Genomic DNA, 17,705 nt, shown 5'->3' on the forward strand with positions numbered 1-17,705 from the left:
GGCCAAAAATATACCGAGTCACAGGAGCGATCCAAAAGCAAAAACACCGTCGTGTTCAGGCCTATTATCGAAGTTAATGAAAACATTCGCTTGTGATATTTTGATATACTTATGTTGAAAATTCATATGTTGATTGTTATTGCTAATATCTAGTATCTATATTATAACGAGTTATATTTTGTTTTGATTGTTATGATTATTATGATTGTGATGATTGTTTCTACTATACATTATTATTTTATCACAAGTTATTTTTATGGTGATTGTTTACATTAAAATCAATAGATTAAAAGCGACACTAGTATTTAAGAAATATAATATTGAGATAGTATAAAATAATAAAATAAAATCGACTATTGTACGCAAGTTTGGGACAATCCCAAGAAGAATTTATATTGTTATTTACAATTAGTGATTATTTAGCCCATTGAAAAATTTGGTGATTTAGAACCTCTTAGGTCTTTAAAATAATAAATCCTTTTCTTTCAAAATTTATTTAATTTTCTTTTGTTACATACTTTGTGCTCGCTGTTATAATTCTCCTTAATCCTCTCTCTTTAATACCGGATGTTATTTTAAGGGAATTATCTATAAAAAGGAATTCATAATATTACTTTTGGTTAATAATTAACTTTACATCCATTCTAACTTTGACTATTATTTCCATTTGTTCTTCATACGAAATTCGAATCGTTCATTGATTACTCAAAAAGTGACCTTTTTGCACTCTATGAGCTAAAGAAGTCGGAAACGTAACGATTAGACCAGTTTTTGGCGTACCAGCGGAGCTTGATGCCCCCGGGGTTAGGTTTAATCCAGGCTGTGGAGCACCAGATCAAGCTAAAGGCGCACCGGTCAGTTAAGCAACATGTTAATCGCCGATCTCCAGTAGTCATGAAGGCGCTGTACGAGATCATTGACCAAATGTTGGAGGATGACATTATTAAATCAGCAGAATCGTCAGAATGGTCTAGCCCACCAGTCATGGCGAAACGCCTGAACGGAAAATACCAAATGTGCGTCGATTTCTGAAACCTAAATGTCGTTACCGAAAAAAATACGTATCGACCGCCATTTTTGATCGAAACTCTCAAGAAGAGCAGTGGTGCGCAGTACATCACACCATTCGATTCGAATTCTGTGTATTATCAAGTACCCCTCGCGCCGGACTGCCGATCGTATACTGTCTTTTGGGTACCTGGGAATGGGCTTTTCCAATTTAAGCGTATGTCAATGGGTTTGTGCAATGCCGGCGCTACGTTCCAACAAGTGATGGACAAAGTAATCACGCCGGATTTACGCCCATACGCGTATTGTTACCTTGACGACATTATCGTCATAACGCCGAGGTTTGATTTCCACTTAAAAGTACTCTAGGAAGTCCTGCAGCGGTTGCGAGACTTTATATTCACGTTAAATTTTGATGCAAGCCATTTCTGCCAAACCCAGGCAAAATTTTTGGGCTTTCAGCTGGACCGAGATGGTTTAAGGCTCGACCCAGTCAAAATTGCTCCTATCTTAAATTATCCGACGCCAAAGAACGTGAAACAGGTGCGGCGGTTCAATGGAATGGTTGACTGGTACCACCGTCACTTGAAAGATAACGCGAGCTTGGCGACACCATTGAATCGGCTGACGCGGAAGAACGTAGCATGGCAGTGGATAGAGGTGGAGTAAGAGACCTCTCAGCAGATGGAAAAAGCCCTAGCTGAAGTCCCAACGTTGGTAGTGCCAGATTATAATTTGTCGTTCGTTTTGTACATCGATGCTAGTCATCAGAAATTGGCGCAATACTGGTGCAGTCAGATGGTGATAAAGAGCGATTGATCAGCTGTACCAGCAAATCCTTAACGCCGGCCGAAAGCAATTACAGCACAACAGAAAAGGAATGCCTCACGGTAATTTGGGCCGTCCGAAAGTTTCGACCTTACGTTGAGGGATATCGTTTTACGGTCGTAACGGATCATTCCAGTCTTCGGTGGTTGATGAACACCAAAGATCCATCGGGAAAGCTGGCCAGGTGGGCCCTTAAATTAAATAAATTAATTAAATAAATTCACCCAAACTTAATTACTAGAGAGCAATTTTCACGTGGCACCGAAATCATGAATTAACAAACTGCTTACGTATTTCATTAATAATCCAAAATCATTGCTGATATTATTAATTGAATATTTAGTAATTCACTCTTGACTTATTCTTAAATTCATTCTAAATTTTTTTCTTAATTTTATTTGGACTTTATTCTGAATTTTATCCTCAATTATAATTTCAAATAACTTCTTAATTATATTATAAACCTAATGATTGTGACCGAACGCAAAATGGCGATGACCTCTAGCCAACATGAGGGCCTGGCTGATGTCGCACACTAGAGGACTTAATCAGACATGATATTTGTACCTGGAGTTTTTTTCAATTTTAATTGCACTCCCTCGGTCAGCTACCACTCCTTGTCTCGGTGCTGGTGTTAATCTTTCTTCGGTGAGGTATTCCGATTGGCGGCAAAGACTTCGGTCACCGCGTCACGTACTCCTCGATAATTATTTTACCTGTAATTGAGTTGATGAATTTTCGTGAGGTGTTTAGCTGGGCCGTACGGCCTCAACTTTTTTACATTTTTTAGTGAAGTTTTTTTTTTTTAGTGTTTAAATTTTCTAGTTAATGTTTACAAAAATTGTATTTTTATGTCAGTAAAGTGAATAAATAAAAAAAAAGAGTGTGTGTACTTATGAACACGCGTTAGAAGTTATACTTCTTTGGCGTATGGAAAAAAAATAACTAAAATGCAATAGTGATTAACGATAAATATTAAAATTAATCAAAAAGATTTTACTTAAATAAAAAAGGTTTTTTACAGTTTTGTGCATTTCATTAAGTAATATCTTCAGACATCTCGGAAACTAACACAGAAATTGAAATTTAATTATGTAGTATTATTAGTTTCAGAGAAACCTGCAAAAGATCATAGGTAGAGAGATACGAACTAGTATAGAAAATCATTTATATTGTTCTATTTAAGTTTATTTAAATTTTAAATTTATTTATTAAAATTTATTTAAGTTTATTTATTAGAATTTATTTTTTATTATTTCAACTACTACTCTAATAAATTGAAACTATATGTTTATATAAATATATCATGTTAAGCAGAGTGCTCGTTATTTTTAGAGTTTGTAACAAAATTTTTACTATTTCTATACACGACTCGACGGTGGATACGTCGAGTACAGTAGAAATTTTGTCCAGATCGCCCAAATAAATAAACAGAAACGAATAGGAAGCTTAGGAGATGCTCTTGTTCTCCTAAGCGACACCGCAGCAGCCACCCAGGCTGGGTTAGTGCACGTTTGGAGGCCAGTTATTTTTTCCAAACAGGGGAAAATAACAAACCCTGAATTTCCAGGGCTGATCTGCAGGTATTCCAGGGAAATAAATAATATGAAGGTGTTAGGAAAAAGGAGAAACAATAATTTGTATGTTACGAAAAATTAACAATAATATAAACAGATATTTATTCAAACAAATTACTTAAAAGTAAGTCCAGAGCCGAATTCCTTAGCCGGATGGACTGTATAATCAAAATAATCATTACGTTATTAATTATTGACGTTAATTGATGAATAGAAATTTTATATACGCAATAATTTTGAACTACGATACACCCGATCTCCTCAGTCGGGTTATCTCAAAAATACAATTATAAATTCTAAATTAATACTGGCCGATTCGAGGACCCAAACGCGTGGCTTTCGGGACAGGTATTCCACTACAAACCCCCTTACTAACGACGGGATCGACTCGACAATTACTAATAATAACTTTTAATACAAACTATTTGAGCCAGGAGACAACGCGACGTGCGGATAATAGTTTAGCTCAACTTGTGAGTACTCACCAAAAGAAAAGGGACTCAAACCAAGGCGCTAGATCCACACTCCTTACACTATGCGGGCTCCCGCGTATCTCCCAATTTTATTATTACCGAAACCTATGAGGCCTCGTGTCCGATCATGAGGGCCTCTCCAGCAATTTACTCAAAATTTACAAGTCCCTCTACTCGCGACCGATATTGTAGGGCATTACCCATGCGAGTAAGGGCTATGATCTATTACCAATAATCAATATTATGCTTTTGCATTTTCTTTATTACCTGTCCCGATACCCATCGTTGGACCTTGGTCTTAAATTAAATGCTGAAGCAAGCTTATAATATGATTAAATACATTATGGCAAATATTTACGGCAATAAACATACAAATAAAATAATAAAACTATAAATAGTTCAGAACAATTTTCTGAAACAAAGTCAAATTAATACTTAAGAACTAATAACAATAATATGTAAATTCTGAAATATAAGTGATAAAGAGTCAAATACAATAAATAAATTAGTCAAAATAATACAAGATAGTCAAACTCTAGAGACACACCGAGTGTGGATCTGTTGCCAACACTAGACGCAGAGAAGGACGCACACAAGAATAAAATTCGTGTGACAAGTTATTCAATAAAATTTGTTTGTTATAATGCGAATATGAAAAATAATTAAAATATCAATAAATCAAATTTTAACAAATAGTTTAGATCAAAGATAGTATAAACATTCAGCATTTAAGGTTAATATAAACAAACAGAGAAAATTAATTAATTTTTTTTATTTATACATAAAATTTGTTAATATACCAGAAATAAAAAAAAACGAAAAAAAAAATTTTTTTTAGATAATAATGTAATAATTTTTAATTAACGATGTAAATAAATTATACATACCGACAATTAACCTCAAATCTATAAATGCCCTCAAAACAGTTTATTCAAATCAGTTTTATCACTAATATTCAATATATATAGATATACTAACAAATAATAAATTATTAGTAAATACTATCACCGTCGTATATGGAATTGATTTAATAAAAACACCAAAATAATATTTATTTATTCACACTGTTTAATTGTACTGTTACGAAACACGTGTTCTAAATATAAAAATACTAGAAGATACAACTTGAACATAGTTATCGATTTTCATACCACCTAGAACTAACTTTACGATGTAGAATTTAGGTGTCGGTGTGCGCGCGCATCGTAAAAATTCACTCTCATCATTTTCTCCATCGCGTTCTAATAGGATAGGAGGATCTAATCCTAAATTATGTTTAATTTTTTCTAAAATTTTAATATTTTTTCTTTCAAAATTTAGATAGGGTTCTGATGGGAATTTTCCTATTGGGACTGAAGAGGGATTATCCAATGAGGGCCACATAGGGCTTTGCGTTACATCATTATGTGTGGTCCCTACTGGGCAACCCGATGAGTACCTAATAGGTCTTACATTAAAATTTCTAGTCGGGTTTCGGTTACAATAAATCTTCCGAATTTTGTTGGTGCGTTTCTTTCTTCACTACGTCTTCCCCCTCTCTCTCCATGCCAGCGCTTCCCCCTTGGAAACTTACTCACTACTTACAACTAGAGGCGCGAGTACTTCGGAGCACAGCGCTTTGGGAATTGGTTGATAATTAACTAGCACGGACTGGAGACCTTCTCCGGATAAGGAAGGCCCCGTGTACTCTATTACAATGTCTTCAACAAGTGTCTTCGCAAAATCTGGAAAAAAGTGTTATCCCTACTAATATTATAAATGTGAATGTAAGTTTCTTTGTTGCGTTTTCACGCGAAAACTACTTAACCGATCATCATGAAACTTTGTACACATATTCTTGGAGGTATTAAAAGTAACATAGAATACTTTTTATAAAAAAAAAAAATTGATTTTTTACAAAAGATAACAAATTATTTGTCAAAAAGTTATAATCACATTGATTCAGTTCTATTGGAATGTAATGATCTTTGATTTTTGATATTTATCTAAGGGCTTCAACACGAGTGAAGCCGCGGGAGAAGCTAGTTTTTAAATAACTTTAAAATTTCTCTTTAAATCGTTTCAAATCTCGTGAGATGACTATCAGTGCTTATAAAATAACATTGAACACCGTCAAGTTTGTCAAAATCGGTCAATTGATTCGGAAAATGTTTAATTCAGAAAAAAAATTTAAGAACGTTGTTTTTTTAATAATTTTTCTATTCAGGTTATTTTTCTATTCTATTTCAGGTTAATTTCTTTCTGATAATTTTTGGAAAGCTTTTTCAACCGCGCTAAATTTATACTGAATAAAAACTAGACCTTAGAGCTGAAAAAGCTTAAAAGCGTATAGTAATTCTATCTGGGAGCTTGAAGAGCTTAAAATCACTGGAAAATCATGTTCTTGAGCTAGAAGAGCTCAAAAACATCATAATAAATGAAATTTTGAGCGTTTTGCATTTGAAATTAGCGGAAAAAATTGCCAAGAAGACCTATGAGGCCAACTATTCCACTAATTTTTTTACACTGATGATGATGACAAATCAAATTGGCATATAAACCTTGTTTTAGCCAAATAAACAATTGATTTAAGTCTAAGCACTCGGATATTTTCCAGATTAAAATCAAGGTTTACTGCGGAGTCACTCTATTAAAAAAAAACTTCGGATTCACTCTGTATGCAGAGTATTTTATTTCTTCACTTCGGTACTCCAAATTATGGAAGTTAAATAGGAGTAACATTCACTCTGAAGTCACTCCCGATTATTACAGAGTATATCTTGTAGTTTGATCATCAGTATATATGATTAATTAAATACGTGTATAAAAGTCAAACCTCTACGATCAAAACTAAATACTATAACTGATGGTTCACAAAATCTTGTCACAGCTTCTGGATAGGCGTCAACATAACTGGCGTCACCAATATAGGGTTACTAACAAGACTCTTGATGACTACTACCGACCAGGGAGGTAACCGTTTCACTGTCAAGACTCCCGAACGATAAAAATACATGTCTCGTTGGATTGCTCATGGTCTCAGCTCTTAATGAATTCAGAATACTTCGGAAAGACCACCAACGTTAAAATATATATGTATACATTTTATTTACGTCCAATTTTTAAAAGTGTCAATTTCTTTGAGCGAGACCTCAATTATGGTTCATTATGTGTTTTTAATCAAGTTTGATTTTCTTTTAATCCTAGAGTTACTAATTATGAATTAAAATTAATTTATTTGATCTTAATTAAAACTTTTTCGATCTATTTTAACACATTTCGTTTTAAATTATCGTTTAAACTAAGAATATTATACTTACCACTGATTAAATACATGATATTAGGTTATTTCATGTGAATATGCCTGATGCGTTATGATACTCGTTTTGTTTTCAATTAAGTCGAATAAATTCGGTAATGAAATTAGTTTTCATAAAAATCATTTTTTCACAGCGTTAAACTTGGGTTAATAGAAAATAAAATAATAACAGAAAAACAACATTTAGTGGAAGGACAATTTTACCCTCCCACTTAATCTACATTTTTTCTAATCAAAAAGTAGCATCATAGTTGTAGTACAACTTTTCAGTTTAGTAGCTTTAACGGTTCTTTAACTTCCCGCAAAGAAAATCGGGAAGTTATTGATTTCACCCCGTTTTGTCAAAATCGAGTTTTCATCAGATCTCGACGTTTTAAGGGCTCAGGAAGTTTCCCTGACTACTCCCGCGATGCTGTCTGTATCTCCGCGCGCGCGCGCGCGCGCGTGTGTGTGTGTGTGTGTGTGTGTGTGTGTGTGTGTGTGTGTGTGTGTAAACCTCTCATAACTTTTGAACGACTTGACCGATTCTATCGCGGTTGACGCCAATCGAAAGGGCTTGACTGAACTTAGATTTTGAATATGATTTGGACCGATTCGGACCGGTAGATTTTCAGAAATCTCAAAACAACTACGAAACAAAAATTTTTTAAATGTGGTTTTTTTTTAATAACTTTTAAACAGCTTGATTGATCAATTTCAAAAACTGATCAGCTCTTAACATCGAAAAACCACGTCGATCGCCACCAAGCCGGTCAATTCGGTTGATTCGTTCGTGAGTTATCGTTGACGAAAAAAATCTACAAAAAGTGTTTTTTTCGGATTACACCGAAATTTCCAGTCTAATGAATTTGTGTTTAAAAGTATATTATATAATTTGAAAAACTGCGTCGAATGCCGCTAACCGCGTGAAAATCGGTTCATTCATTCAAAAGTTATTGCGGTTTGAAAATTAAAAAAATAGTGATTCATCAAACTCCTATCAAACTTTTGAGCTCGGAGAGCTCAAAACTACACGAACATTAGATTTTTGAGCTCGAAGAGCTCAAAAACATAATAAGTTCAATTTCAAGCGCTTAATTACGAAAGTAGCGAGAAGTTGCAGGGGTGGCCTTCAGGGTCAACCGTTTTCCTAATTTTTATTTTTACTTCTACCCATGTAAAAAAAATTAGAAAAACGGTAAACCCTGAAGGCCATCCGTGAAACTTCCCGCTAATTTTATATCAAGTGTTTAAAACTGCACTAATGATGTTTTTGAGCTCTCCGAGCTCAAAAATACAATTTATGTGTTATTTTAAGCTCCCTGAACTTAGAGGGACAACTTTTCTATGCTCTTCGAACTCAAAAGTCTGATAAAACTTCGACAAAACACAATTTTTAAAATTTTCAAACTGCAGTAACTTTTGAATAAATGAATTGATTTTTACGCGGTTGGCAGCATTCGGCGCAGTTTTTTAAGCTCTATAAAGAATCTGTAAGTTTAGTTTGGTCAAACCAAGAATTTCTGAGTAATTCGGGAAAAACACCTTTTTCGGTTTTCTTTCGTCAACGATAACTCACGAATAAATGAACTGATTTTGATCGAACCTACGGCGATCGACATGATTTTTAAATGTTTAGAGTTGATTAATTTTTAGAATCGATCGATTGAGAAGTTTGAAAGTTATTCCAAAAAATATCGGAGTAACGTTGAAAAAATCCTTGAATCCATATTTGCAAATATTTTGTCGAGGATATCTCTCGAACCAATGAACTGATTTTTACGTTCCTGGCAGCGATCGACGCAGTTATTTAAGCTCTAAAAATTATTCTATTACACCAAAAACGATCCAAAAAGAAATATCGAAGTTATGTGAAAAAAACACTTTTTTTGGTTTTGTTTCGTTCACGATATCTCTTGAACGAATCAACCGATTTTTACCGGATTGGCAGCAGTCGACGTGGTTTTTTAAGCTTGAGAGCTGATTGGTTTTTGGAATCGATCGGTAAAGCCGTTTAAAAGTTATTCTAAAAAAACCACTTCTAAAAAAAATTTTTTTCCTATTTTTTTTAGATTTCTCTAAATTCTCAAAATCTATCGGTCTGAATCGGTTCAAATTTTCAGGAAATCTATGTTTAGTGAAGCCCTTTCGAATGGCACCAACCGCGATGAAATCGGTTCAACCGTTCAAAAGTTATAAGAGGTTTAGATACTTACACACACACACACACGCGCGCGCGCGCGCATACACACACACATGCGTTCAGTCATAGTGGCACTCTTGCGGGAATAGTCAGGGAAGCTTCCTAGGACCATCAGCTGTTATAAATTTTTATAATGACAATGAAATGAGCAGTCCTATGCCAGGGAAAAAAGATTTTGTTTCATTGCGTAATGATGATGATACGAAAATTCAAATTGAAAAACGCTTAGTACTCTGTAATTTGAAGGAGTTACATAAGATATTTCAATCAAGATTTCCCGGAATTAAGATCGGATTTTCGTCATTTGCATCTTTACGTCCAAAACTGTATCTTAGCTGGTGATTCGGGGACTCATACAGTTTGCGTTTGTTCTATTCATCAGAATGTCAAATTAATGATTTTAGGAGGTAAATTAAGTCGATTAACAGAAGGTTCAAATATGCCATTGAAAACTTACAGCGACTGTGTGAATGCTATTATCTGTGACAATCCCAAGACTGAGTGCTATTTCAATACATGTCTAAATTGTCCAGGCATTGACAACATAAAACAATTAATTTTCACAGAAATGGATAATCATGCAATCGATGAAATTCGTTACAAACAATGGGTGTCTACCCCAAAAGTAACTCTTGAAACAACGCTGAAAAATGCTTCGGATTTTGTTGATGATTTTTGTGATAAGCTTGTTGGTCTATTACCACATAATTTCATTGCAAAAGAACAATCGGCATATCTAAGAGCGCTAAAAGAATCGATAACCGATAACGAATTCATAGTAATTGTTGATTTTGCTGAAAATTATGCGTTTATTGTTCAAAATGCTGCACCGGGATTCCATTGGAATAACGATCAAGCAACAGTTTACACAGTCGTTATTTATTATAAGGTTAATAATCAACTAACTCATCAGAGTATGGTTATAATTTCAGACTGCTTAAACCATGATTCTATTGCTGTCCATGTTTATTCTGGAATTATTTTCGACTTTATCAAATCTCTTTCGCCCACAGTCTCCAAAGTATTTTTTTTTCGGATGGTGCACCGCAACAGTATAAAAATTATAAGCATTTTAGTAATTTATCCCATTATCGTGAAGATTTTGGTGTACCAGTTGAATGGAATTTTTTTGCAACGGCTCACGGCAAAGGGCCTTGTGACGGAGTCGGTGGGACGGTTAAAATGAGGGCCTCGAGAGCAAGTCTGCAATTACCACCTGATGAGCAAATATTAACACCTGTATAATTTTTTGAATGGGTATCAAAAAATTTGACAAATATAAATGTGCGATTCTCAACAGTTGACGCCTACAATCTGATGAAAGACAAACCAGAAGATCGTTTTAAAAATGCCAAAACCATCCCAGCAACACAGAAAATACATAAAATTTCGTCGTTGGAAGATGGTATAGTGGAAGTTAAGTCATTTTCTTTTCGGATCAGTCTTTAACTCATCGCACAGTGAAAAAAGAAGACAATCATTAAGTAAAAAGAAATAAGGAAATAGATGTTATCATAAAGAATAGATGTTATTGTAAATAAATAAACTAATTAATGAATAAATAAATCAATAAATATTAGAACCTGGTCAGAAGAAAATGTTTTATATGAAATACATTCACGGATAAAAAGGTGATGTAAAATTTGTATCACTATAGACGCTAATTTTGTATCTAATGTATTATGTCCTATACTTTACTATACTATGATACAGCATTTTCTATAGTAGTGAACCGAATATAGCATCACCTCACGTAAAATTTGTATCACTTTTTTTCCGTGTTGATTTCAGGACAAGTAATAAAAGTGATTTTTATTTATGTAGAAATATGAGGTTGGAAGTATGAATTTAAAAAAAAAAAAATTTTGGAAGATAACGACTTAAAATTTTCGAAAGATACATTATTTTTAACTTCTGAAGTTTCACGAGTAAGCTAAAAAAATTTGGCCGAAAAGTTAAAAAAAAATAAACTAAATTGTAAAAAAACTTTTTTTTTAAATAGTAAAAAAAATTAGAAGCAATAGCGATCACATCCTGAAATATGCGGGGATCACTGCGGAATTAGTTGAAGTTTTTTTAGAAAAAAAAAAAAAAAAAAAAAATGGTCCAACTTTGAGAAAATCACGGTTTTTTCAAAAAAACTAAAATATTTCATATATCTGGGATTCTGAAAATTTTTTCATATTTTTTTTCAAAAACTACATTTAAAAACAAAAATTTTGAAAAAAAAAAGTTCCCAAACGGTCAATTTTTGAAAAAGTTCTAGCATTTTCAAAAAAAAAGAGCGGTTTTTTTCGAAAATTCGTAACTTTTTTTGAGTTTGGAAAAAAAATTTTTTAAAATTCTGAAAAATGTCTTTCGGGGGGTAGAAAAAGATAGAAAATTTTTAGCGAAATCGAAAGAGGTCAGGTAATAAATTTGTCGATTTGGCATGGAATGACCCATATATATCGTTTTTTTACTTGTATACCTATTTTGGTTTTTACAAGACTGTAACCCATATTCTCCACATTTGTGCCACCACTGTAATACCACTAAATTTACAAGTGCTTCTTATTGTAATTGTATAACTCTCATAGATGTTATACCTGGCTTTCGGCCTTTTAACTTAACACTTGTTTTATTGCGTTCGATGTATTCTCCACTTATAATCAACGTTTTTTTTACACTTTCAAATTTTTGCTATTCTCCATGCGGCTGTGGACCGACTTGTGCTTCTGTACTGCATTTACCATATTCCTCACCCTTTTATATCGGTTGTTGGAATAGTGGCGATGGGGAAACCACAGAGAAAACCCAGGCCAGTACAGTTCGGTTACCGGAGCGACCCCCGACGGATGGTGGAACTATTCGAATAACCGTCGGGGCTCGAACCCTCGCCTCACGACATGATGTGCAAACGAACTAACGGGATAATGACTTAGTCCGCTCGGCCATCATGCTGTTCTGCAAGAATGCTAGTATTTTTTTAATATTGTTTTATTTTTCAATGATAAAATATAATAATTTGTTAAAAATAAATTAACTAACAAGTATGAATAAAAAATATAAGTGCATTAAAGTTTAATTTGAATTCATTGAATGGTCTGAAGTTCGCGCGCTATGCAACGTTGCAAAATGTTTTGATGCCATTCAAATGTAGATTACTTGAAAATATTCTGTGATTTTGTTATTGTAATTTCTCGATAAATTTCACGGCAACCAATATATTTTATTGCAAAAAATGAAATCTGAATAATTCGGAAACCTTATTTTATAGTATATTACACGGAAAAAAACGTGCGGTAAATCCAACCACACTTGGAGTTGGATTTAATGTACATGAAAATCATCCGTAAACAAACTATAGCTTGTATATACTTTAGTCCATCCTGTAGTAAATGCTACTCCAAGTGTAGTTGGATTTGCCGCAATTTCTTTTCCGTGTACACATCTAGGGCAGTAAAATGAGAAATGTCTCAGATCACATGTAATTGTTGTCCGAGGCGAAGCTAGGTCAATAAACATGTGATCTGAGGCTTTCTTATTTACTGTCCGTGGTGTGTATGCTATTTTTCTCCTTGACGGAGACGGAAAGCGGCATTTTCGTTTAGCGCAGCGGGAGGAAAATTGATGCTTTCCGCCCGGAGGTGAGAAAATTTTTTTTACCCCATCTAATCGGAAGTTAATACCATAATTCGAGAAAGTTATTATGGTCTGACTTCCTTGTAAGACTCGAAAAAAATACTAACATTTTTAGAAATTTTTTTTTTTAAATTTGCACAAAAAAAATAAATTAAACTTCACTAGTAGCTAAATGAGGACTTTAACTATTAGATACAAATTAGTTTTATGCATAATCTAATGTTTTTTATGTTACATTGATGGCGAAAGGACTTCCTTACTTATTTGATAACAAATTTTGAATACTTTTGAGATATTTCTTGGACATTTTTGGGACAATTTGAAGACAATTTTGGAACATTTCTTGGATAGTTTAATAAAGTTTTTACAACAAATTTGAAACAGCCTTGTCGAAATTGGTTGATTCGTTCGTTATTTATCGTTGTCGAAAGAAAACCGTACAAAGATTTTTTTCGGGACTACTTTGAAATTTCTCGTTCGATCTATTTAAACTTGAAAATTCTTTATGAGGCTTAACAAACTGGCTGAAAAGCCGCCAACCACGTGGAAATCGGTTCATTAAAAGTTATTGCGGTCTAAAAATTCAAGAAACAGTGTTTTATTAAACTTCTATCATATTTTTGAGCTTGGAGAGCTTAAAATAACACAAAACTTATATTTTTGAGCTCCAAGTACTCAAAAACGTAATAATTACAATTTTGAGCGCTTAAGTATGGAATTAGCGGAAAGTTGCAGAGATGGCCTTTAGAGTCAACCGTTTTCCTGATTTTTTATTTGATCTACGATGAGCAAATTCTCCATAATGATGTTTTTGATTCAAGAATTTTTTTCTCGAAATTTATTCATTTAAAATGATAAGCCATATATCATTTAGATATCATTCAGTATTGTTATCGATATCTTGGAAACAATTTATATGAATGTGATTATAGTGGTAATTATAGTGCTATTAATTGATTTCTGGCCGTTATTTTGAATGCGTATCAAATGCAAATAATCCATACGATCGTGATGTAAGATGAAATAAGTTAAAATATTTATATGGAAAGAAAAATACTGCCAGAATAGGGATCCGAATCATTATTCCAACTACCCGCCATATATTGATTATTTTTAGCGATATGCCGTATGGTTAATTTAGCTACACTGAAAAAAAGGTTTTTGCTCGATACCATCTACTTTAAAGTAAACAGTGAATCGTTACTGGTACAATCTATACAGCTACAAGTAGCAGTCTGGATAGTGACCGTCAGGATCCATTCGGGTGCCTTTCACGATACTATTGCTTCCGTTAGTATACAGTTTTCCTAACCTCACTCTCCTCTAGATAGTAACGTGTAGATCGTGACAGTAGCGATCTTTTATAGTGCAAAGCACAAAACTTTTTTTTCAGTGTATTGCTTCCTCACTATCCTCACAGAGGTTCGGGTGATCATGGTTTAATTTAATAAGTATACTACTATTTAATTCTCAACAATTTAATTATTGCTTATTATTTATAAATAATATTGTTATTAGAAATAAGTTATGAATCATACATCATTTTCAAATTCGTCAATAATTTATATTTATTAAAGAAATCAATTACGATCAATATACTTTAAACTATAAAACAATTTATTTTCTTACAAGACTTAATGTATATTGGATGTATATTTCTTTTTAATTAAATTTCTTTTGTTTTTTGAGGAAATTAATAATTATGATTTGTCAAAGTCATTTATATTTTATCTGAACCTCACTATCATTTAATTTTTATTATTATGAAGAAACAAATTTCTATATACCATAAAAATATTACAAGTCTTATATACAATGCTTTATTCAATATAAATTTACACAGAAATTACAATTAATCATATTTATAACTAAAACTTAGGTATGCTGCTTTAATATCTAAACTGGCCTACTTCATAAATTTTCCATCAGATACTTTTAGCAAAATGGCACATTTCAATGAAACTTTTAAGTGTTCGGTTTAACCTTTAAAATGATTTAATCGATTATAACTATTAAAATATATATACTTATAATTTTTTATTTTCCTTCACTTTCCTCATATTTTTCATTATATTTTACAATTCTGTTATACTTAACTATTCATAATTATTGGCCAACTGACAATTTCACATTAATTTAACAACATACAATTTGAGTCATTTTTACGAAGTATTTTTTGATTTCATTGTTTTAGTTTTATATTTCATTTTTATTAATATCACTTCACGAGTCATTTTTTTTTTTTTTTATTATGACATAAAAATTTTCCATGCAGAATTTAACGTCAAATTAGAAAGACCAGAACGTAAAGTAATTAATATCTTACGTTTTGTGTATTCCAGTGTTTTCCTATCTTAACTAATACTTGAAGAATGAATCAATTAAAATTACTACCAACGGTTTATTTTATTGTGTAATAATACTTAATTTAATGAAGAATCCAATTAACACAAAGTGAGTTGACTTAACTAAGAAAATTCTTCATTCAATACTTAAATTTTATTTACATATTCATACTGCATCCTCTTCAAGTACTCTACATTCTTGTGACAGATTTAAATTTAGTTGTCTACGTATATTTTTGAACAGGATTATGAAGTACATACTTAAATAGAAGACTCAATAAATAACATATTAAATATCCAAATAATTAATGTGACTATACATACTCTAAATAATAATGTACTTACAAACTTAATTCTTATTCTGATAATCATCGTTTACATTAATAAAGTTAAACTTTACATGCAACGATTGCAGTCTCATATAACTTGATGTTTCGGCAAGGTAAACTCATATTCAAATGTTTTTCAGGGCGGTGATACCATCCCGGATGAATCTGGATAACTTTAGATAGGCGCAAGGAAACTTCTGTTTTCAAAACTAATATGCATTAATACACAATTCGTAGTTTATATTCTTTCACTTAAATGTCGACGGCTTAGCTACACCGATTATTGGTTAAACAGATCATGGTGTCCTTTGAAATTTGAATGTGATGGGTATGGGTACGAAAGACTAGCACTTTTTAGATATCTTTGACATCTATACCGTCAATACTACAATCAAAACTCCTTGATAGAGAAAGATTGTTAAACTTTCTTTGTCTGATATTTTTACTAATTATTTTTGATGAACTGTTAGATCCTGTTAAACAATTTTATAAGTTGAATTTGTTCATAACTATCTTTTCTTTTGTTATTTTCAGTAATTGGCAATTTAGAATTTTTATTCACTACCATTTGGCTATTTTTAAACTGAATGTTCATCTGACCGATAGCACTAACAAATACGCAGTTTTCACCATTTGTCTTCTACTTATATATCAAATTCAATATATCTCTTTCATAAGCTTCGATGTTTAATGCCTCACGTGTAATGATGCAGTCTTATATAGCTTGATGTTACAGCGAAGTAAACTCGTAATCGGATTTTATTGATGGCGGTGGTACCGTCCCCGATAAGTCTGGAGAACTATTGGTAGGAGCAAGGGGACTTATGTTTTCAGGATTAATATGCACTAATGATCCACTCGAACTTTCTATCATTCCACCTATATGTTGACGGTTTAACTGCGCCTGCAGATGATTCAGTGGATGAGAGTGTCCTTGAAAATTTGAATGTGATGGATGGGGGTGTGAAATACCGGCGCTTACTCCATGAATGTCTTTAATATCTATACTGTCAAGACTACTATCGACAACACTTAAAGGAGAAAGATTATTCAACTTTCTAAAGTTTGTATTTCCACTAATTATTTTTGATCGACTTCCAGAACCTTTAGAAGATTTTGATGCTGAAACCTGGCCATGACCATTTTTTCGTCTGGTATTTTTTGTATTCGGCAATCTATTGTCTTTTTTAAATTTCATTCTTCTATTTTGGAACCAAATTTTGATCTGACGTTCCGATAAAACTAACGAATGAGCAATTTCGATCCTTCGTCGCCTTGATAAATATTTATTGAAATGAAACTCTTTTTCAAGCTCTAAAATTTGATGCCTCGTGTACGCTGTTCTTTGTCGTTTTATTTCCATTCCAGGTTGATAAGTTCCGTTAGCTAAGACAAAAAAACAAAATTTTTTAATTAACATATTATTCAGTATTTTTATTATAAGTGTTGTTTCGGGTAATCAGTACGTTTTAAAGATTAAATGATACAGAAATAAATTCTTTTTGTTGTTGGAGCGATTGAAATTTTTTTCTATATAGCATAATAATAAAACACTGTACCCGGAAAACTTAAACAGTTATAGTTGAAAAAGAGTTAACTTTTTCAAGTTTCACATGGAAAAAATTTAATTTATTCGAAAAAATTTTGTTGAACTAAAAAAATTCATAGGAAGAAAGCTTAAGAAAATTGAAATTTTTTTTTTCACACACCTACGTGGAAAGTTATAAGTTTTCCCCCATTAAGAGAAATGAAAGTATGCGTTTTTTTACTAGGTTAGAATGAATTCTTCTATTCTGTCCTGTAGTCAACTTTTTTTCCGACAAAATATAATTAAAATAATGGCAACTATTACCTAGCAACGGCCAGTAACAACTTAATTCCAACCTTGAATCTCTCTAACACAGTCTTAGTAATTTTACAATCATAAAATAAAAATTAATCAAAGATATCAAAATGAGTTCGTCTGAAGATTCGTCAATCAACAAGAAATGCAGAAAATGAAGCGGAAAATATGGTGAAAAATCAATTGCCGGCAAAATCT

General features: G+C 32.6%; 1 protein-coding gene across 1 annotated transcript; it reads right to left on the reverse strand.

The window, feature by feature from the left end:
• Positions 1-14,809: 14,809 nt before the first annotated feature.
• Positions 14,810-17,044, reverse strand: LOC141529573 (uncharacterized). Its single transcript, XM_074246183.1, has 2 exons — positions 15,681-17,044; positions 14,810-15,595 (listed from the first exon to the last, which is right to left on the reverse strand). The coding sequence occupies exon 1, from the start codon at positions 17,025-17,027 to the stop codon at positions 16,395-16,397; it is 633 nt and encodes a 210-aa protein (XP_074102284.1). The 5' UTR covers positions 17,028-17,044; the 3' UTR covers positions 14,810-15,595; positions 15,681-16,394.
• Positions 17,045-17,705: the final 661 nt, after the last annotated feature.

The sequence above is a fragment of the Cotesia typhae genome, unplaced genomic scaffold, assembly GCF_013202065.1.
Source record: "Cotesia typhae breed Kobodo isofemale line unplaced genomic scaffold, CoteBio_Ctyphae contig_48, whole genome shotgun sequence".
NCBI classification, from domain to species: Eukaryota; Metazoa; Arthropoda; class Insecta; order Hymenoptera; family Braconidae; genus Cotesia; species Cotesia typhae.